General features: G+C 43.5%; 2 protein-coding genes across 2 annotated transcripts in view; both read right to left on the reverse strand.

Annotated features, from left to right (window-relative positions):
* Positions 1–4,157, reverse strand: part of LOC103625286 (mitogen-activated protein kinase 13) — a 14,759-nt gene extending 10,602 nt beyond the window's left edge. Inside the window, exons 1-2 of the mRNA XM_008644692.2 lie at positions 3,171–4,157; positions 1–114 (exon numbers count right to left, since the gene is read on the reverse strand). Coding sequence (XP_008642914.1) covers positions 1–114; positions 3,171–3,289 — 233 coding nt within the window. The 5' untranslated portion in view covers positions 3,290–4,157. The remainder of the gene's footprint in view (positions 115–3,170) is intronic.
* Positions 4,158–5,931: 1,774 nt separating this feature from the next.
* Positions 5,932–23,311, reverse strand: LOC103625345 (mitogen-activated protein kinase 14). Its single transcript, XM_017727187.1, has 11 exons — positions 23,152–23,311; positions 20,955–21,013; positions 20,470–20,581; positions 19,918–19,947; positions 19,438–19,485; positions 18,877–18,991; positions 17,846–17,917; positions 12,275–12,354; positions 9,561–9,639; positions 9,106–9,279; positions 5,932–8,318 (listed from the first exon to the last, which is right to left on the reverse strand). The coding sequence occupies exons 1-11, from the start codon at positions 23,164–23,166 to the stop codon at positions 8,251–8,253; spliced, it is 852 nt and encodes a 283-aa protein (XP_017582676.1). The 5' UTR covers positions 23,167–23,311; the 3' UTR covers positions 5,932–8,250.
* Between the last annotated feature and the right edge of the window lie 374 nt (positions 23,312–23,685).

Below are 23,685 nucleotides of genomic sequence, written 5' to 3' on the forward strand. Positions count from 1 at the left end.
TGCTTCAACAGCATCAGCTCTCTGTAGGCTCTCTTGGCAAAGATCTCTGACTGGAATGGGCGGCAGAGTTTCTTGATGGCCACTTTCTCCCCCGTCTTCTTGTCTATGGCTGAACTGCAGCAGGCAAATTAAAAACCATTCTGATGTCAGCAGTATGTTTGAACAGATTCTACAACCCCAAAGGTCATCTAGAGAAGAGTTAATTCCTGTGCCCGCGGAAGGACAGCAGAGAAAGGCCCTTTGAGGAGCTCAGTGGAGCTCTGCACACAGAGATGTTACCCTGTGTGGCTTTGGGCAGCAAAGGTGGGACACCAAGGAAAGCATGAGTGGCTCATCTTTATTCCCTTTAACCTGCAGAAACAAGCTGGAGGCACCAGAGCTTCGAGAAAAGGGAAACAAGTGGTTAGAGGTCAGAATTAGTTCTAACTTTGCCTTCTCCTTCCCTATTGCATGGAGATAAGGGAATAAAGATAATGGAGATTTCTGCTTTGCCATCTGCTTGGAGGTTATTGTATTTTAGGGCAGGCCAGCTGCCTTCACTGGATTCTGGAGCAAAGACAGTGGATGCCACATGTTGAAAATGCTGCTGCAATTAATTCTGCTGTGTTCAGAATCCTTGGTGCTACACATTTGCTTCTGTGTAAGAGCAGGTCTGGCTGAAAAGGAGACTCTTCTCTAAAGCTGATGAAAACACGGTACAGCAGCCATTGCTACAGACTCGCTGTGGTGTTCCTGCTGGTCACATTTGCTGTTTGCAGCTGGACACGGCAATTCTGTGACAGTTCCTCTTCCTCTGGAGGCTCTTGCTCAGATTGCAAAGGAGGCCCCACGTTCCAGCTGGGAAGGGAGGTGCTCAGACAGACAGCTGTCATTCAGGATTCTCAGTGGTGTTTTCCAGGCGTGTCTCAGCCCCTCCTTGACCCCCTCCCAAGAGGCAAACAGATGAAAAAAACGGTTTTCCCTGCCAAATCCCACTGTGGATTCCCAGAGCAGCTCCCACTGCTTCATAAATCCCTATCCCATCTCCCATGGGAACAGAAGAGCTGTAAATCATCATGTTCAATCCCATCCTCCAGCCTTGCACTGGCACATACTGAGTCAGGGGAAGCAAAGGAAATGCAGGAACAGCTACACAAAGCAGCTGAAGCACTGAAGATGCTGCAGGGTATCAGAAGAGGACTCTTAGTGAGATTTTGTCTCAGTTCAGGACTTCAGCAGATGTCAGCAGAGGGGACAGCACTGTGCAAAGTTTTTTGAGAAGCCAGGAAAATAAGAGGAAGGAACTCTAACCAGGGAGTCAAACTGCAAAATGCAAGGCAGATTTCCCAGTCTGAGGGTCCATGTTCTTACCTGCCCTCCCAGCTGCTGACCTACAGAGCACCTAACCCCAGTACCCAACACAGGAGAGCTGGTGGTGGAGCTTCAGCCTGCACAGCACAGACAGCGCTGCTTGCAGCCTTGCCATAATCACAGCCCAGAGCCAGTTCAGTCGGTGCAGCTGGGAGATGCCACCGTGTTCTCCCCAGCACAGATTTAGTGAACAGATGCAGTTCGGGGTGACCTCGGGTAGGCAGAGCTGTGTCCCTGCCTTGGCTGGCAGGGATCGGCTAGACCAGCGTTGGAGGGGTCAGAAGATTCTTCCTTCACAATTACATTCAGCTGGAAGCCAAATCACCGCACATTTTGGCAAATTAATAAGGGGAGAAACAAGCCTTTGCTGTTCCTCCTGAGTTACTTTCTCAGCTGCTCAGGAAGGTGTAAAAGCCGCTGCTGCAGAACGCTGCAATAGGAAAGTTTCCCAGCAATTCCCAGCAGAGGACAGCAAATCCTAACTCCACACTTTCTGCCTCAGCTTTGTACAGGAATCGGCACCGAGCCCTCCCTGCTGAGCTCTGTCCATTCAAAACCACCACGGACCCCCGGGCTGCTTCAACACCCTCCTCTCCCTCCCTCCTTGAGAGTTCCAGAGCATCCGAGAGTTTTACAGGGACCACTAAAGATTTCTTTTGATTTTTGACTTTTTTTTTTTTTTTTTTTTTTTTTTTTTTTTTTTTTTTTTGTGGGCAAGGAAATTTTGAAAGGATTTCTCTCTCCCTTTTTTTTTTTGGTCCTGTCTTTATTTTTCTTCCTGATTTTCTCTGTGATAAAAATCAGGGAACACTGTACAAATATAAATTAAAAGTCAAGTCTAATCTTGCCTGATTTTGCAGGACTTACTTAAGAATCTAAGAAGCATAAATGCACCTGGGCAGCCAAGTGGGCACCTCTCTGTAAATTGGAAACTGGGGGAAAGGACAAAACCTGGGCACCAGGGTTTCAGGATTAGTTCCAGTGGCAGGCCAGACTTTGCCCAACACCTATGAAAACAGACACACCTTTTTTATTATTATTTTTAGCTCAGCATGTTATGAAATTAGCTCTGCTCAGATACTATCAATGGACTGTTTAATATTTAACCTTTCAGAACTGCCCATCTCTGGTTCGTCAGTGTAAATCCAGAAATGTCTGACTTGTGTTTGCTCTTGCTTCAGGCACCTTTGCCCGGCTGAATAATTAACAGCAGCTCCTGCTGCTCTCTTGTAGGCTGGGGATTATCATCAGCCATGAAGGAAGTCCCAGCCTGTTACTGATCCTGGTTTACAGTAATTTCTATCCACTTTATGATTTCAAGCTGGAAACGGCATCAGGGTGGGGGTTGTACTGTCCAGCTGCTTCCCCCAGGCAGCCCAGCATCAGCTGCCTGGGACTGAGCAGCAAGGACAGCCTATTCCAGCTCCCACCTCTGTAATCACCTACAGATCTCTTCCAGACACCCAGGTATTCCCCCCGCCTCCTGCCTCTGCTGCCAGACAGGAACCGTAATGCAAGCTCGACTCCAAAGCAGCTCAAAAGCTGCCTGACCCCAGTGCCGAGGTGACGCTCCAGGCTGCCCCGGCACCCCTGCCCTGCCCACCCGGGATGGCCAAAGGGGGAAATATTTTCTTCAAGCGAGCGAGTCTCCAGCCCTGCGCTGGAGCAGGAGACAGCCTGCCTCTATCACACATGCAAATGTCCTTCCTTAATGGAGGGGTGCTGCCAAGCACCTCCTCGTTTCCCCCCCGGCACGGAACTTCAAACACCCCCAGCCCGCCCCGCGCTGCCGCGGGCGGTGCGAGCAGGACCCCACTCACCACACCGAGCCGTAGGCCCCGGACCCCAGCGGGTGGAGGGATGTGTATTTCCTTGGCAGCTCCCAGAGCGTGTTGTTCACCTCCTGTCTGTAAAAGCCTCTTCTCCTTGCGATGTTCATCGCCCGACGGGTGTGGGACAGCCACCCCCCCAGAGTAGTGGAGTACGGGAGGGCTTCTGGGGTGAGAGCGGGACAGGGAGGCTTCCTGCGCTGGTAAAAAAGGCTCTAGCAAGTTTCCTTCTCTGTTTTCAGCTGTTGCGAGCGTGAAGGGACATGTCTTTGGGCCCTCCTCCCTCCGCCTCCACATTGACAGAGGTGAGGCATCAGATTTCCTGACACGCCTCGGTGTTGTACAGGTGCCTCTGGGCTCCGCTGCAGGAGGGGAGCACCCAGCCCCGCTCGGGCACGCCTCTGGGAGCCCCTGTCATCCACAGCTCTCGCTCTGCTGCTCCATCAGCCGAGAAATATCCTCACACGGCTCGGAGAGGGACGCATGAGATCCCTCCTCTAAACAAGGGGATGAGTAAGGACTCGTCGAGCCGGGGAATCCGAGGGACAAGCCACAGCATCGCGTCAGACACGCAGGGACGTTCTTCTTTCAAAGTCGATGGACAACTCAAGGCTCGTGACAAAGGACACCAGGGGGTCACAGCGATGGCGATTTTCATCCAAGCCTGGCTTCCCAGCAGGGTGGGGAGGTGCTGAAAGGAGGCTGAGGTTCTCCAAGTGACTGCTGCGAGGAGGTTCAGGAGCAGCTGGGAGATGGGAACGGCCCGAGAACGGTTTGTGCCCCAGGCTTTGCTGGGTTCGGTTTCATCTCCTGCAGCAGCTCCAATCCCTTCCTGGGCCTTCTTGGACAAAACAAAGCCCATGTTCACTGCTGTGACCAACCAGACCAGCAAACCCAGCCCACGAGCAGGTCCATTCCTGGAGCACCTCAACGTTTCACTCCAGCATTAGGAGGCTCAGGTGGGGCTCCCACACAGGAGGTGCATCCTCCCCACTCCCCAAAGGAAGTGACTAAGCCGAGCCTTACCAAGCCAGCCCAGCTGCTTGCACAGTGTTCTATCCCACCAGCCCTCCACCCTGCCCAGAGCCTGTGCTCCTTTCATACAGGTCACCTGCAAAGTGTCCCTACAGAAAAAACACAATCTGGGGGGTGGGAAAAAAATCACTGTGCCTGCGTTATGTGCCACCACTGCATTGGCCCTTATGCTCTTCAAGCAGCCACAGTAGAGCCCGCTGTTCATAAAACACAAACCAAGGACAAGGCACTATGGCCATATCTGAGTAGATCAGCCCTGGCTGCAGCAGCAGCACAGCCTGGAAACAAACCACAGCTTGGCTGGGTCTATAAATACACCTGTGAGCAAGAGGTGGCACAGCAAAACCTCCTGGTCCTTAAGCAAACATGTAACTCCTGGGTTATTTGATGAACACAACCCTTGCTCAGCTGCTTGTGCACATGCAAGCAATCAGCACCCAATTAGGGAGTCCTGAATAGCTGGGGCATGTCTGGGCTGTACAAAGATGAGTTAACTTCAGTGACCAAATCAAACAGGGAACTTAAGAATCATGAAAACCTTGAGGCTGGAAAAGACCTTCAAGATCAAGTCTTACTGTGAGCCCAACTCTGCCAAGTCCACAAAAAGAAGTGGCGGCATGACTCAAAAATCCTTCTCCAGGCACTCTCTACAGTGCAGCTGGGGGTGACAACCAGGGCTACAATTTTGACCATGCTTCCCTTCTAGTAATAAACATTTCATCATGGGCCTACCCAAACTCCCAGCATGTTGTTCACACCTGTGATGGCCCCATCACTGACTGGAGCACAGTTGGACAATAATTTGCAAGAATTGCACCCTGACTGTTAAGCTTCATGAGTCAAGTAATTTGATTTTATAGATGTAGTTTATATTTTTTCCCCAGTTCAATTCTCACTGATTCTAGGTTGTTTTTTTTTTTTTTGCTGATCAGGATATATTGTAACTGACCACATTCTGGAATTGTAAGTCTTGGGTGTTCGGAATTATTTTTTTTTCTCCCAGAAACCAACACATGACTGGTCCCCCCCTCCTGAAGCCAGCAGACAGCAAAGTGAAGAGGAAGGCTCACGGAGCTGAGAGAACCCCCCCAGCACTGTTCTTTATCTTTTCTCAAATCAGCTGCTGTGGGAGTGGGGATCAACTGCCTGACTGGGATCAGCACCACCTCCCTTGGTTCATCATGGCCTAGAACTTCAGTGATTGTGGGCTGTGTGAGTGTGAAGAACAGCTCTGGTGAACCCAAGTTCTTCTGACGGAGTGACACTGATAGACAAGAGGAGTTGGAAAAGCTCCACTGTGGTGATCTTTCCACCACCAACTAGATGGCAGCTGCAGAGGAAAAAAGCAAACACTTATAAGCAGCAAACAAGCACAACCCAGTCCTGCTGCAGGAGGGTCCCAGGGCCAGGTAAGCAGCAGGATGTTGTTCTGTTTGTGTTGAATTAGTGCAACCCTGCACGAAACAGAAAATAAAAGCTGGGGGTGTGTCTGTGTCCAGTAATCAGGGTCATAATCAAATTATTTTTGTAGCAAAGAGCTCACTTGGGGCAAACACGGACAGGAAGCCCCATGGGAGCAGAGTCAGCCACCAAGGTGTGGCCTTGTCCCCCACCCCAGCCATCACACCCCGGATCCCCCACAGCACAGCAGAGAAATTCACACCATGCTAAAACTCAACACTTTAGTGCAGGAGGTTTCCAAGTACCAGCAGTGCAGTAAATCTGAAAAATAGATTTTATTTTTAACCAGTGGTATTGTGACATCTTATCTGGCATAACCAATTACAGCAAAATCCATGGATAGGAACAAAATAGCAGATCTTGTCTTCTGGGTGCAGCTCCTGCCCAGGCAGCTGAGCAGCACGGCACTGGCAGCAGGGAGTTTGTGCCCCAGGGGCTCCCTCAGAGGACAGACTCCAATGAACCATTCACACACACAGACACACCCACACCCACACAACACCGATAGTTTTTAAAAATCTTTAGCAATATTTCCGCATGAAATCACACTGTAGCATCTACACATAAAACGGCTGATAAAAATAATCTTGCTGTAGGTTTACATAGTATATCTACATTTTCATTTGAATACCCAGACTGATGGCCCAGCAGAAAAGGGAGGGTTTTTGTCTTGATTTTGTTGGGCTGTGGAGAGTTTTATCCTAGAGCACAACAGAGCTGCTCTCTTCATCTCAGCCCAGACCTTTAATAAACGTTTGGCCTGAAGAGATCACTGGGAAGTAGCCTGGGAAGAATCAATGGCTTTGTCATCCACGTCCCATCCCTTTGTGCTGCCTCTTCAAACATGGGGCAAAAACACTACAAAAACACTCTCTGCCCCACAGGTAACAAGAATACAAAATACTGCAAAAGCCTTTCTCCTCACATACACGGGTACATTGCCCACACAGGATGCCTGCGACAAATTAAAGTCTAAAAATGTTTCCTCCAGAAGCCCTAAAATTGGGCTCCTGAGCTCCCCAGCTACAGATGGAGCACACAAACATGCTGAGAAACCTCCCCTCCTGCCAGTCTCTAACTCTGGGCACTTCACTCATGCAGAGTCCTGGAAAATACAAAATATTTGAACCACGTTTGTATTCAAACATACTCCCTTCTCATGTTTCCTCGGGCAGAGATCAACCTGCTAAGAAATAGCCAAGAAGCTCTTATGTGAGAGGATAAAAAAACCTTCTAGTAAATGTTAGTTTTATGTATATAAATATTTGTATTTATAGATATAGACAGTGAAAGGGTGATTGTGTGTTTATGCATGCTTATTTCTTTGCTTTGGATTCCAATACTTCTAAAAAAAAAAAAAATCTTTTCAGGAAATAACTTAAGTTCTGGCACAAGATACTATAGTCATTTCTTTAAAGAACATTTTTTACATTTTTGATCTCACAAGAAACCCTCCAGTCCAAGCTCTCCTCCTCTGCAGAGAGAAGGTCAGAACAAAGAAAAAGGTGCTGGATATGACATCCTTCCCTCGTTGAAGCCTCTAGAATGGCAGGTATTTCACAAGGAGCTGCAGCACAGGAGGAAGGGTGCTGTGATTTTATGGCACTGCCTGAGGTACTCAGTAAACATTTCACTGATGATTGAACTGCCTCCAGTGCCATCCCCAAAAAGTAAGGACAAAAATCAAGCAGCTCTACATGCACATACAGCTACAACATGCAAAAACACACCACCTTGTAAGGAACAGAATACACAAATGTGTGGCTAGCAAGGATCTTCCCCAACCTCTGTCTCCTGGGAGATAATGCTGAGAAGCCTCAGAACAAGAGGAGGAGGAAAGGGTAAAACACAGGAATACCCAATCCAGGGGTTGAAGTTGTTGCCTCAAAGTTACTTCCCAATTACATTGAGTTCATGCCTGGCTACCTGGGAGCCTTCACCCTCAAGAACAGTGGGTCAGATTTCCACCCCAGACTTCCTTTCCCCTCTCTCCCCATTCATTTAAGGCACAAACATATTTACAGTTTCAAACATCATCTTTTCGTGTTCCAAGAATCAGACACTGGAAGGCCTCCACACTCTGCTGTACCAGGAAGATCTGGATGTAAATCAGACACCTGGCATTGAACAAGGACATCCCTCAACCCCACCTTCAGTCCGAAGAAAACAGAGGACCCTCTAAGCCTATAAACCAACTTTCATTACTTTGAGGTTACTCAGTTGTAGGAGAATTGATAAATGGCAATGATTGCAACCAAACCTTGAACTGTCACCTTCCCCACTTTGCCCCAGCAGTGCAAACTGGTGGTGCACTGTTACTCTGGAAGAACTAAGTGCAGTCAGAACAGGTCTCCAGAGGCTTGCCCCAGGCTGTACACAGAATACAAGAGCATGCAGCATGTTTACATAGACTCAGCTTTCTTCCCTCCCCCCTCCCTCCCCAGTTCAACACACACAAAACCCCTCCACTAAGGAGAATATTGTTGTGATGAGGCACTTGAACGATAATCGGAGAGTCCCTATGAAAAGGCCTTCCCTTCACAGTGAAGTGGGACAAACAGAAGAGAGCAGTTTCTCAGGACTCCATCTCCTCTTGGTCAAGCGGGGGTGGCACAAAGCTGATTACTTCATCATAAGTCAGGCCTGGGGGGAAAAGTGGGACAGAAACTTAGCAGCAGGACTATGATAGCACTACTAGACACCTTCATGCAAGAAAACCTGCAATCTCAAATATTCTAACACTATTTTAAACAAAAAGTATTGTTTAATTAAGACAAAGAAGAAAAGAATGGTTACACCACTCTCAGAGACTAACATACACAATAAAAGATACTTCTAGAGCGTTGAGGAGATGTAAGTTTGAAAACAAAGATATGTTTGTATGCTTCTAGTAGTAATTAGTTACCAGGGACTATGCTAAATATGTGCACAGCATGTGGTAGATTCACTCAGTGTAAGGACCTCAGGATCAACAGGATGCTCACATTTCTATCACTTTCTTTTGTGCCTCTAACCATGGCTTAGTTGAACCTCAGCTCAAGGGATGGAGAGAAGACTGAGGGAAGACTCATCAAGGTCTGAGAGGGGCAGGCTCCAATCTCTGCTCTCTGTGAGCAGGGACAGGACCCAAGGGAGAGGATGGAGCTGTGTCAGGGAGGTTTAGGTTGGGTATCAGGGAAAGGTTCTTCCCCCAGAGGGTGCTGGGCACTGCCCAGGCTCCCCAGGGAATGGGCACGGCCCCGAGGCTGCCAGAGCTCCAGAATTTGGACAACACTCTCAGGGATGCACAGGGTGGGATTGTTGGGGTGTCTGTGCAGGGCCAGGAGTTGGACTTGGTGATCCCTGTGGGTTCCTTCCAACTCAGGATATTCTATGACTCTACAACCGCAAGAGAAGCTGACTGGCTCTCTCTCCCCTCCCCCAGACTCACTTTTCCATTCTTCAATCTCAAGTTCTCTGCTTTCAAAGGACTGGTCATAGGGATCTGCCACGGGTTCATCATCTGGGTCGTGGTACTGGGCAAAGTAGGCGTGGGCCAGCGCCTCTGCAGCTGTGATGCGTTTGTCTGTGTCCAGGACCAGCATCTTCTCCAGCAAGTCCACGGCTGCAAAGAGAACCAGACAGAGAGGATTTCTCACACGAGCTGTGTGACTCTCCTCTGAAATGTAAAGCTTCTAAAAGCCCAACACATATGAGGAATCTGTAGTTTCTCAGGACCCACCCATCATCCACCATTTTCTTCCACTTACACCCTCAGCCTACACATCCTTCATAAATATAACCCTGTTCTGCAGTACTGCTGCAGTCAGAACAAAGCTTTGGGAATCTTTGTGTCCCAGGACATGCTAGCTTCAGTTTCAGGAGAATTTAATAAGCAAGTCTTACCCAGGGGATTGGCACCAATAAACACGTTTTCAAAGTTCATTTTCGGCATGTAAGACAAAGACTGGATGTAGTTTCTTGCCTGTGGAAATAAATGCTCTGTTGAAGTATCAGACAATATCCAGCAGAAAGACCAAGTACTTTTCAACCATCCTGAAGCACTGGTTATTATGGTCTGTCTCCTTGCTTACTCTGACACTAAGCACATCAGCATTATCCTGTCCCAACTAAGGCACTCAAGACAGAGGAAGAGCTGACATTACTTGTGGTAAAGTAAGACTGGAAAGCAGAGAGGTGCAGGAAGAGCCGATTCCCTGGTGTCCCAGCAAGGCTGGGTGCAGCCTGCTGTCCTTTGCTGAGCTGCACAACACAGCAGACACTGCGAAACCAACTCACAGCCAGGCTCTCCCAAGGCTCACAAGTCTGTGGTTGAGCACGCACTGTACAAATCTCACATCTTCATTTAGAACAAAAATCTTGCGGAAGAGCAGGTAGTTAATTGCCCACCCCATGCCACATGCAAGCATTTCATTTCCAGAAGTGGTGAACACTCAGAGTGAAGCCCTGCCCTGCAAACCCCCTTCATCTGCTCAGATCTCACCTCGCGGCTGGGCATCCTGTTAATGAGATATGCAGGGGGCGTTCCCGTCAGACGCATGATCTGCTGAAGCTGGTTAATATCTTAAGTGCCTCGTCAAGGGCTTTGTTAAAAACAGTGCAAAAACCATTTCAAACAGAAAACAGTCGCACACAAAAGCATCTCTTCTGCAAACCACAAGGCAAAAGCCATACAGGCAGGGTCCACTAATTTTTTCAACTACCTGTGAAATGTTCAGCAATTACACGAGTGAACACTTAAAGCAATGGAGAATCACTGCTCAGTTGGTAACTGCCAGTACAGAAAGTACTTCTGTCCGATGGAAGTAGCATTACACTACAACAAGGTTGTGTTCACATTTCCCAGCAGTTTTAAGCCATCAGAGTAGACGTTTCCTTTGGCAGAGGCTACTCCACAACATTTTTCCCTGTGCTGTGCAGCTACAGATAGCTTCAGGAAAATGGACAAAAATTGAAACAGAAACAAAAACTGTACCCTCTGCACTGGTTACCAGCTTTTTTTTTTCTTGCTGCATAGAAAGTGCTTAAGTTTCTTGTGGTGCAAAGTGAAACTGGCTCACAACTGACACCTTCTGAACAGCTCTGAGTGCCCTTTGACATGGGCTGGGTGACAGAAGGCATTAAATGCAAAATTAGCAAAACATTATCATTGCATAAAACAGAGTTAGCAGGTATCAGTGAACAGGGAAAGTGAGAGTAAGTAAAGTAATGCAGCAGAAAACCAGAATTTGTTATAGTGACACACTAAAAACCATCAAACATTCAAGAGTTTTGCTTTCCCCATACAAGGGAAAAAAAAAAAAAAAAAGAGAAGAAAAAGTATTTTACTGCTTTTTGGTTTTTTTTTTTTTTAAACAGACTCTTGTTTCAGACCTGGATAAGAGCAATTATTATTTTTATTGTGCAATAATAGTTAAAAAAAGACCCACTTCAACTTACATATGCAAATTAATCTTTTGCTTAATTTAGTCAACCTTCCACCTTCTGTCTCTTGCTAATCCCCTGTACTTCAAACACCAGAGCAGCCTTAAGGTCAGTTCACAGGGCAACCAAATCAGTCTGGGTTATTCAGCTCTAACCTCTCCAAAGGTGGAACATCCCAGGGCTTTTTACATTGACGGGATATCCAGCAAGTTGACCAATTTATTCCAATTTGCACTGCACATGTACCTTCAGCAGGTGTTATTCAAGGCTAATCTCACATTTGTATTTACAGTCACTGTTACAAGAACATTAAGCAGCAGCACAACATAATCTTATCACCACTTTCCACAGCTCTGATCCTCTGCTGCACCTCACAAACAGCAGTGACCTCAGTGCTCACTGTGCATTCACCTGCTAATCCCTGGCACTGATTTATTCACTCTACCTTCAGGAACAGGTAGAATTAAAGGCCATTTCACACTGTCTTTGCACAAGTTCACAATTCAGGATTATTTTCAGCCACTTGCTGTGCTGTACTAGAGGTCACCCTCCCAAACGGGGACTGCAGGAAGCCTTTTTGCTGTTCCCTTGGTAAAAGGGCCCCATACAGCAACATCCTACATAGCACAAGTAGTTTATATGCTCAGCAGACTCTACTGTGTGCCCTGCAATAGCTGCTACAGAACGGCACCTAAAAGGCATTTTATGCTACAAAAACAAAGATAGTGGCAGCAGTGTTTCAGAAATTAATCACACTACAGAAGGGACTGTGTGTGTTTAGAAGATAACACACCTGCTCCTATTTAGAAAGACCCCTGGGTACACAATCTGAAGAAATAATAACTGAGACAAGCCTCAAGCTCTTAGCTGTGAAAAATACTTCCCCAGTAACACCTGGGATCACAAAGCATAAACCCATAAACTGAGAGAAAAGTCACGAAGCAGTAAAATGAGAAAATGAAAGGATGAAATCATACCATGGGCAGAGGTAAGAGGAATAAAGATCAAATACACAAAGCATAAGAACTTAAAGCCATCCAAGAGCAAAGAATTACAAAGGAAGAAAAATAACAGAAAATAAATCCCAACACATTCTACAGATAGACTACAGGAGAACAACACACAAACTTGGGACTTCTGAAAGGGGAGATATTACAATCAAAGTGTAAACTCACAGACTCTGAGGAGATTTTCTTCAAAAGCTCAGGCCCTGGGGTTCCAACGAGTCTCAAAATGAGCTTCAACTGATCAATATCTAATGATGGACCATAAAGGAAAATGCTGGGAGAAATCAAAATGAAAAGCGCAACACATCACCCTATTAATGTTGAAAATTAATTCCTGCCAAGGCCTTGACTGAAAAGCTATTTTAGGCAAACCATATTCATTCCTCTTGTTTACAACTGAATATAGCTGAGCTCTCTCTGTATCAGACAGATTGAACATCTTGTCTACAGATACCCCACATGCATTGAATCGGGCACTGAGTCCTGAACTATTTGGGAGCAGAAATCTTTTGCCCCACTGGCAAAGGCTGAATCTCCATGCTCCCTTCACCCCCTCAGGCCCCACACCAAGCTGCAGTTAGCAGGATTAGGTTGCATTAGTGACAGCTGAAGTAAAGCAGAAGGCTGAAAAGGGTAGGCACTCATATTAAGAAGAAAGTCAAGGCTTTTTGTGAACACCTTCCAGGCTAATTCAGCCACTTGTAAAACTCAGAAGGTAAGGAAATGACTGGACCCTGCTCGTACCCTACAGCATCACTTCACCATGGGCACACCCTGCCCATGGCCAGGGCAGCTGAGCTGCTGCAGCTGGCACAGGGCCCTGCCCTGGAACCTCCTGGGGACCATCAGGGCAGGGGGATCAAAGAACCTGAACACCCCTTCTGCCCTACAGACCTGGCTGGAGCAGCAGGGAGAAACAGAACATGGGCTCAGGTTTAATACATCTCTGTGGAAAGCTCTCAGGATTGGACACTGCAGAGGGAAAGAATGTTTACCAGGAACAGAGCTCCCAGCAGGCCACAAGCCAGTCTGAGCTGTCCCCTTTAACAAGGCCTAGGTGACAAAACACACAACTGAGGGGGGGAAAAATCCATCAAAGACACTGTTTTACGTCTAAGTCTCAAGACACTAAGGAGACACAAAGTATCCTTTTTAAAACCATCAACGCATAATCTCCCTTCTTCCCTGGATCATCCTCCACAGGGATGTCAGACTGTCTGTAATGTTTGTATTTGCCTTTAAAATGACACCAAAGTAGTTACAGAATTTTTTTTTAGACAATCTTCTTTTCTGGGATCAATGCCTTCCTGAGGGCTTAAGATACAGCTGCAGTTCCTTCTTAGAGTATCTTTTGAGTACTACAAGAACTTCAAAAACTGTCACCTGTTTAAAAAAAAAAACTAGAAAAAAAAGAGTTCCTGCAATACTGGCAAACTCTATATACAGGAAATCATCAGTGCTTTGCTAAAACCTTCACCTTTTGAGGTAAACTTTGGCCTAAAGTTTTATATATCAAATTAATTAAGAGCCCTGGAAATAGCACTTTGTCAGAACAGCTGAATTAATTTCTCACTTGTCAAGTTACTTGGCAAACTTCTAGCTACTCAAAACACTCAAAATCTAAGAGTAAATCCAATATTTAGTTGTATTTAGCATAGCTGAATTGCTAACTCTGAACTGGCAATGCTGAAAATGAAATCAGAATATCCACCGCTGTAGGAGAATTAGCAAAGGACACTCTACTAACCACAACTGGCTCATTTAAATTAGATTTTCTTCAGAGCTATTTAAAATAGTTCTTACATCTTTCACTTATTCTTGTACAAGCAACAGTTGAAGTGCAAATTTTAGAATGCTAACATGCCATAGCTCAGTTTAAATATTTAAGTTATTTTAAAGGCATTTAAAAGCCTGTGCACAGGTGTGCCAACAATCTTGCTGTCCTGTTTGCTACTGGAAGATACTTCTCAGATAAACAAGAAAAACCACAGAATATGGAACTGGCACTGTCACAGCCAGGCCAAAACCCAACCCTGCTTCTGGTTTTAGGCCTGCTGAAACATTCTTTAACTAGAGGACCCATCACATCCCAGAGAAATGAGCCACAAGCAATTAAAGACAGGAAAGAGAGTTAGTAAATGCAAAGCAGAAGAAAAACACCACCACAAGTGCATGGAGAAGGAAAGCACAGCATGCAAACCCCAAGTGCCATCTTCAAGGTACTCCCAAGGACTGATGAAGGATTCTAAAAGTCAGAAAATAACCTGCCATCACCACCAGCAGCAAATCTCACAAGACTGTAAGAGCTTATCCAGGCAAAGCAAAGGTCAAAGTTGTTTTAGCTGCCACCACAAGCAAGAATAAGGTGTATCAGAAGAATATGGAATTTCAGACTAGTTAGTTATCATGGAAGTCTCATACTACCGAATAAAAATAGTAATAAAAACACTCTTCGGAGTTTAAAGGAAAACAGTCAACTTAAAACATACAGAAAAAGTTAAACTAGCACAAGAAAAATCTAGATATTCTTATTTTTACTTTATATGATTTTATGCAAGTCAAATTGTCAAACAAAGTCAACTTTCCTACTTACTTGTATGAATCATTCACATTACAAGAGCTGTAAAAATTTAATATATGTGTTTAACAGAAACTGATCTTGGCATAAGACACATACACCAACAAGAAAGCCTCAGCTAAGCCTCCCATGCACAGAATCACAGAATATGTTGAGTTGGAAAGGACTCACAAGGATCAGAGTCCAGTGCCTGAAGGACTCTGATTTTCATCACCTCATTTTTGGTCTCTGACTTCTTTCCCACAGTCTTGATCCCTTCTCTGCCTCCTGGCACAGATTTTACCAGTATTAGAAATCCATCTTTCATCCAAATACTTCTACCCATAGATTACAACAGGAATAATTCAATTACCTTACATTCCGTTGTAAATTAGAAGTACTTCAGCAATCCGGCAGAGCTAAGCCCAAATTAAACACAGGGGTTTTTTGGTAGGAGTATCTCAATTCTTGCTTTAAGACAATTACAGCTGTGTTCAGAATCTCTACAGATTTAGAGTTTAAACTCAATATTAATTTCTCAGTGGCATAATCATCACAGACAGCATTGAAGATCATCATTTCAGAGTACAACTTTATTACTTACCTGATTAAAGGAGCTTACAGCTTACCTGTACTGAACAGGTGCATCCCCAGGCTGTACAAAGAAATATGTGATGGACTGTAAATAACATCAGAGCATTTCTGCTACATCCTTGCTGAAAGGGACCAACACTTCAAACAAGAGAACCATCTGAACAGCGGGGATGATCATCCTGGGAAGCCATTACATATTCTGTCACTCTAATTTTGGAAATGTAAAGCTACAGCGTTGAGAAAATTTACATCTTGAAACCAAAAAGCAAGAACTATCTCAAATTTTCAGTTGTCAAACAGGAGCAGTTTCCAGCAACACAAAATCACGTATTGCCTCCAAGTGCACAGGGAATTTTGTGGAACTGCAGTGGATTTGGATATACCACATCCTTGGCAACTGGAGACAAGGCAAACATACCTTGAGTTATTCATGTTAATACTAATTCCAAAGTCAGTAAGTCAGCAGCTGCACAGTGACACTACAGGAGGAACAAGAGCCTCTGCAATCCGTGGGTACAATGAAATTATTAAGAGCCCACAACTACCCAACAGGATCTGAACCTGGAAAACTCCTTCAACTTTCTCCTAAAATAATGCATATATAAAGATTTCAAAGAGCCTTCCAAGACAGGAAGTAACTAGAACTGACCCATCTTAATTCTGCTTACTATCTTTAGATGTCAGCAAAACTGGAGTGAAAGCTGCCAGCCTGGGTCCTTTCTAATCCTTGGGTAAGTGTTCCATGCACAAACAAGATTCAGAACCAGCCCTGCTCCCCTTTTAGTTTTAATCTCATGATCAAAAAGCACAGACAAAGTGGGGAACCACACAGAAGGACTGGAAGAATTACAGTACTACAGAGTTTTGTTTAAGATGGGAAAGGATTGGGTCTGTTTTTCTTAAATCTAAGCAACTCAGAACAGAAAAAGCATTTAATTAAAAAGCATTACTGCCATTTGCGAAAGAAATTGAGCATTTAAAGTAAATCATCACAAGCATCTGCTGGGAGAGATAAATTAGTGAAGTACCTTATTATGATAAAGCAAACAAATTAGATCCTAGGAGTAAACTTCATTTTGCACTGCAGATATTAGTGGCTTTAATTTACAACTAAGAACAGAGTTGGAGAAAAAAACTTCTCAAACTTGGAAAAATCACCATTTTGTTCAATTCACAAAAATCACAAAATAAAATCATGCAGCATTTCTTACACATTGCAAATCCTATTAGCAAATATTTTAGTTGCAAGTGTCAAGTTCTTTAAAATCTAAAGTGTCACTGTTGCTAGGGTCAAATAATGGCAACAGCTTCAAGACTTTTGCTTTGTTTGAATGAACAATTCCTGGTATCTCAGTTTTTCTTAAAAGAAACAAAAAAAAGCTGTCCAAACCAACCTACACATGCTGAATCAACAGATAAAAATATACCAGCTTTTGTTTAATTCAGTTTCTGTCTCTGACAATAGAAAAATACAGCAGAGATGACTACACAGTACAGTACAACAAATTCGACAAATTTAGAGAGAAATTATGAGATGGAGTCAAGCAGAAAAAGAGGAGAGGATAAAGTTAAAGCACATCCAAAAGGGAGGTGACACTGTAAGAGCTGGAATGAGAGCTTCTCCTTAGGAGTGAGTTTTGGAATCCAGATGGTTTCTGGAGGTAACATTAAACAAAAGGCAGCAATTCCAATACCAGCTTTCTTTTCATCAAGAGCTAACATACTTGAATTAACTGACATAGATACTAACAAATTAACAAAAGTTATTAAAATAAACAAACAGTGGTTGAAATAATAAACTTTGGTAAAAGGTGGGCGATGTAATTTTCTCTGGCAAATAAAAGCCCAATTTCTAGGCAATGAAAAATCTTGCCAGTAGTAAATTACACCCCTATCTTGTGTGGCTGAACAAAAATTTTAACAATTTGCATCAAGTCTCACTTCCAATTTCCTGGGGAAAATATGACCAAATCTCACAAAGTCCGCTCATAAATTTGCCAAAGTGTCCTACCCAGTCCACTTTGATAAAGGAAAAAAAAATACTTTGGAAAGATCTTATTCAAGCTTGATTTTTCACACCAGTACGAGCACACTGTGAAAGAAGGTCCACAGTCTGTTTACAGTCAAGCATGGAAATGGAACTTAAACATTTCAGAGCAATTTTAATGAGAACCTTGGCACTAAAGAATCTGCAAACCCCCTGCTTTCACAGCCAGGATACCTCCAGGATAAAAAGAAGAGAGGCCAGAAGGGATGCTTCACATTTACAAGAAACCTGAAGCATGAGAGGATTCTTGGCAGACATCCATGCAAGTATTAGCTACAAACTCAACAAATAAATTTAAATAAACTTAAAGGAAAGTAACTCCCAGATACAAACAGTATGTAAATCTAGTGATGACAACAGACAATAAAGGGAAACAGATGTGCAGCAAAATCAAGAACTTGCCTCCTTGTACTGTGAGTAAAAGAAGCCATTAATTTAAAAACAAAGTCCATAACTAAACCCAGAACTTCTTTTCTCATCAATTATGGGAAAAGGAAGATCTAATTTCAATTTCAAAAAAGAAATTATTTCTAAAGGATACGGTCTGTGCCAGGGAACAATGTTCTTCCAGTCAACAGTTCAGCCATAATGCATCCCACTGACCAAATATCAACTGAACAAAATAAAACAGAAAACAAAACATGATGCATAAAAATACAGTCTCAGCAGAATCACCCCATCCAACCAGTGCCAACAACTCCATCCTTAAATAGTCTTAGGCATTGAAGCAGTCTGAAATACATTGCAAGCTAACTGATACTGTTCTGTGTCATCTAAAACTTGTACAAATAACAGAATTCAAGATCAGGCAACTCTTCTTTCCAGACTATAGCATGACCTGAACACCAAAGAGCTGGGGATGAATCTAAACCATCCAAGAGGAAGAAACCTGTTCAAGAGGGCTCTGAGGAATGGATTTGCATGTAGACTTACATAAATTCTACCCAAACCACCACCAACTATTACACTGAAGATACAAGACAAGCCATATAGGTGCAGGAGGGGAAAAGAGAAAGATAAGGTAGTGATATATGAAATTGGGGTCGCACATTTCTTTGGTGCTCTCCTGTACAAGACCTATTCTCAGACTTTGATTTTCTTCTCTGTGCCTGATCTGCAAATACTGCTGGAGAGAAGATACTGGAAACTGTGAGGAAGATAAATCTGTGAAGAAGTGGCTAACAGGAGAGGAAAGAATGGGAGATTTATACACTTTTTATCATTTCTTCGCGCTATAGCTCCAGACATTCTCCTCAACCAGATACATTCCAGTCACTTATTTTAAAAACCACTCTGCTAGGAAAAGCAAGGGCTAAGTGCTGACAATATTTTGCTGATTGCAGTTTCAAAGGTTACAATTTAAAGAAGTCTTGTGAATGTTACTACAGTGATTCTTAACTTCCATCTGACAGACTGTGGTTCAAATACCAATTCTGAAGCACAATTACCAAGAGTGCCAATTTATGCAATCAGATGAAAGGGAGCACGTGCAAGGACAACCTCTGTTTTTTACCCCCCACAATTCAGAAACTTGACAAAACAGAAAAGTCTTGTGCTGGCCTAAGGCATTACCTGTCTGGTTGTAATGCATCCAGTTCAGCATGATCTCAGGAGCCCTGTACCACCGGGTGGCCACGTACCCGGTCATCTCATCATCCGTGTGCCGGGCCAGGCCGAAATCCAGGATCTACACAACACAGAACACACCAACTACTGCAGGGCAACAGTGCAAACAACCCAGCACAACCAACCAGGCAATCACTGAACTGGGGAGAGGAGAGGTGGAAGAGCTGCAAAAACATATTATGAAACTGAATTTCACAACCTGTGAAAAGACACTAGGCTAGAACAGCATAGGACTTGACAATCAGCATCATGTCTGGGTATCTTGTTTCCAAAACAAGCAAACACATACTAAAGCTGTTAACTCTTCGCTTTCATGATGATCACTAAAAACAGGAATAGGTACAAAAACCACATCCTTACAACTCTTTACAGCTGGGAAGCACATTATTGCTTTTCTACAAAAGTATTTTCAAAAGGAATTATTCTGACACTTTAGTTGCAAGGGACATTCGCATGGCACTCACTCAAATCTCAATCAAACAAATCAGATTTTTTAAATTACATTACCTTTAGCTCACAGTCTTCATTAACAGCTAGGTTACTAGGTTTTAAATCCTAAAAAATTAAACATCAACATTAACAGTGGTATATGTGTTGTTTCACAAGTCTGAAGTAGGTAAAATTGTAAATGGAGATAAAAATACAGATTCTAACTGAGTGCAACTACTAACTTTGGATAAATTATTTTATCACAGAGTCACATATCTCTCCCGTGGTTCTCAGAGGTGTCACATATAAGCACAAATGTATAAAGGCTTATTGCAACACTGGTGCTGCATATTTATATTTAATAGAAAAGCTATTTCAAAAAGGAAAAGAAATTATGGATCTTGACAACCACTTCCCCTGTTCAATCTTTTTACTATTTAACCAAAAATAATTCTCAGAAAATTTTTTCTTGTTTCTCTTGGTGCTACGTTGTAAAATTCTATGCTTCATTTTTTAAAGATATTCTTTCACTACAGGAAATAATCTTAGAATACTCACCCTGTGTATTATGTCAGCTGAATGGATGTACTGTAAAATAAGGTGACAAAATTTATGTAACAGTCCAAGTAGCCACCTCCTCATCTCTTCCCTAGAAAATACTGCCCTACCCCAGCCCACACAATTCAGATGCTACAGTCTGTCTGCAGAAGGAACCAGCTGTGTGTCTGTGGGTTTCAAGCAGGTGGGTGTTCCAGTTTGCCTCTCCTTAGGAACACCCAGGAGTTCTGCCACCCGAGCAGAACAACACAAGTAAACAAAACTGAAGAAATGGAAAATTCATAGCCAGAGCAGGTTAGAGGGCATCACAGTTCATCATCTCCCAGACTCTGCCCATAGGAGCACATAAAAATGATAGGTAACCTTACTGATGCAGAGCTCCAGAGAGGCAGAAGTGAAAGAACAAAAATAAAATCTTATCCTGCAATACTTTAGGGAAGTTATAGAAGCCCCAGATTGTAGTCATCTGAATCTCTGATGATGTAACATTGACCAGGAACTTCCACCCCCCACGATGAGCTGTCACCATTCAGGGACGACAGGGTCACTCACCTTCAGTCCCCGAAGGATCTGGTAAATGAGAAACTGCACGTGGTCATCAGTGAGCTTCTGGCATTTCACAATGTTGTTTAGATCTGCTCCCATGAGGTGTGTCACCAAGTACCTGTGAACAAAGCAAACACGTGGGCTGTGAAGCAATCTCTTGAATAGGATTAGGATAAAAATTCCCCTATAAATCTCCAGTGGCAGGGCTGACTGTCCCAAAGCACGTTGTTGAATGAAACATAGACCATGACACTCTAAGTAATGTAGGAAATTAATCCAGTGATTCCAACAGCACTGGGCAGTAAAACACAGCAAGTGGACAAGTCTGGCAAGTCCAATACCTTAGGATATACTGTAACTTTGTGCTGGAATTCAGGATTATTTGTGAATGATGGCAGACAAATTAAAGAGACAAATATTTCTGTCATAATCTGGGAGGCATGAGGAGATACAAAAGATATTCTTTTGCAATCTTCAGAGAAGTTACCTACACATCATTGAATTCTTCTAGTGATTTGGCAGGGGTGAACACATCCAACAAGCCAATCACCTAAAAAGAAAACAGTGAAGAGAAAAGCTGTGAAATATATTTATAGCATACTCTGATACAGTTACTAAGATCCTTTGTGGCATTGAAGTACTTATTCCAGTAGATGTTTAATTTCCATCTGTTCAGAGTTGTGCTTTATGCAAGCTAACGAGGCCTCCTAGAATTTCAAAACCTGATGCAGACATGTGAGTGCTCTGCAGCTCCATTTATTTGCTCAAGATCATCATGAACTAGATACAGGATATGAAAAACCACCTTATGCTCAAGTCCCTCAAACCACCACATCTTCCACACTTGCTGGTGTGTTCTGTGCCACATAAAACCAAATGCTTTTCTTCAAAACTGAGATCTGAATAGTCAGGACAATAGCACTAATATGCCTGCCTGAACCAGGCCTGATCATCTCTGCATCTGCAGGATTTTTAAATCACAACCTAGATAAACCTCCCGCAGATAAATGATGGTGTGATGAACTGATAATATATATCTCTCTCTATAAAAATGACTTAACTTCCTTTTATTCCTTACTCTTAAAGCTATATAGGCTCTTTGCAATGCCAATCAAAACATATTAATGAATCTCAGACAGCTGTAGTCACAAACTAATTTTCATTGCCTGATTAGCCTTTTTTTGTGTGTCAACAGATAAATCAAAGCTTTCCTGTTTGAAGAATATCTCAGCTATGAGAAAAGGTCCAGAAAGAAATTCCTGGGTACTACTGAGGTTTTTCACAAGGGCATGTCATGATAGGACAAGGGGTAGTGGCTTTCCACTGAAAAAGGGTAGATTTACATTAGATATTAGGAAGAAATTCTCCCCTCTGAGGGTGGCGAGGCCCTGGAATGGATTTCCAGAGCAGCTGTGGCTGCCCCATCCCTAGAAATGTCCAAGGCCAGGTTGGATGGGGCTTGGAGCAACTTGGTCCAGTGGAAAGTGTCCCAGTTCATGGCAGGGGGTGGCACTGGATGATCTTAAGGACCCTTCCAACCCAAAGCACTTGAGAGTTCTATGGATAGTAAGCAGGATCAAAAGTTACCTCTACTGCTGAGACAATGGTATCACACAGGAAGAATTACTGACAGTAACACACATGCATCAGAAGTTCCTGTGATGTGAGCCACACTAAAAACATCAAGATGATTTATGGGATACCAGCTGCTGATTGCAGTGGTTAGAAACCACACCACATAACCATTGGTGCCACAGCAGAAGCTCTGAACAGACCAGCCAAGGAGCTCCTTAAAATGAAACTATGCTTGCTTGGCTTTTTGTGCTAGGTAAACGTCCTGGCTTTGCTCAGCTCATGTCCAAAGAGTATCGCCCTTCTGTCAAGTCAGAGTTTGCTGGGACAAAAGAAATCAAGAGCCTTCCTTTCTTCTTGATGCTCTGACAGCTCTACCAAGAGCTCGTTATGAGAATTTTCACTCCACTGCACATAGAATTTGCTCCCAACACCATGCAGTATAAATATGTTGGCATGGTAATGTCATAGACAGAGGAGACTGGTCAGGCAATTGTCTTCTATACCAAATGGAAGTTTTACCAAAAAATAGTTCAACATAACATTTGCCACACTTCTGGTTTGTTTCCTTGTTGATGATTTAAGTGGATGGCTTGTATGAACAGCCATCTCATTTCCACCCCTTCATCACCACCCCTTTTTTCCTCCCTATTTTACCCACAGCAATCTAGTGAATGTCTGCTTCATAACTTTCTAAAACAGGCAAGGCAAAAAAAATTATTAGAAACACTCCAGAAGACACTAAAAACAAGCTTTGGGATTTTCTTTCTTTAAATAAATGCTTAACACAACAAAAACTGCAGTTTACTACTAGTAACCAGGAGAATGTAAGTGACACCACCTGTGCCCCAAATCCTTATGAACTTGCTAAATAACAATTTTGAGATTATTCTAGAAAATATTAAGATTTTTTTAATAAAAAATTAGTTATTGTGGGGATTTTTGGGGTTGGTTTTGTTATTCTGCATGATTTTCCACAGCTGTAAGCCCTTGGACTACCGCAAGCTTTGCATTTAGCATTAGGAAAAAAACACGCAACAAGATATTTAAATGCAATCCTGATGGATGCTCGGTCCAGCTTCAGAAAAGCATTTCCTACCCTCTCCCTCAACTCACATTTTCATGTTTCATGTGCTTGAGCAGCCGCAGTTCCCGGTAGGTCCTCTTGGCGTGGATGATGGACTGGAATGGCCGGGAGAGCTTCTTCACAGCCACACGCAAACCAGTTTTTGTGTCAAAGGCAGAACTGCAACAGAGAGTAACCAAATTAACAAAACCAACTTTTTATGAACGTCTTCAAATCCACACTTATTCTAGATGGAGTTATTTAGACATTGAGTCACAGGCAACACCATTTCACCAATGAAAATGATTTCTAGGTATCCTGGTCCATAACCTGCACACCACCCAAAATCCCCACATATTTACACAACTGTTGGTTTCTGCAGAAAATGTTTAAAATATGAGTCTTGTCCACACAGTAAAGGACAATCTTGTCGAAAAAAAGAGAAATGTTTATGACTCTGCTGTCTAAAGTGCTCTTAAACATAATTATGCAGTAAAACTCTGGAGAGAAGAGTACTTATAAATACTATCACAACTCCTAAACATACTTTCATACCCCACACTTGATCAAAAAATGCTATGCTC

The sequence above is a fragment of the Corvus brachyrhynchos genome, unplaced genomic scaffold, assembly GCF_000691975.1.
Source record: "Corvus brachyrhynchos isolate BGI_N302 unplaced genomic scaffold, ASM69197v1 scaffold72, whole genome shotgun sequence".
Lineage (NCBI taxonomy): Eukaryota > Metazoa > Chordata > Aves > Passeriformes > Corvidae > Corvus > Corvus brachyrhynchos.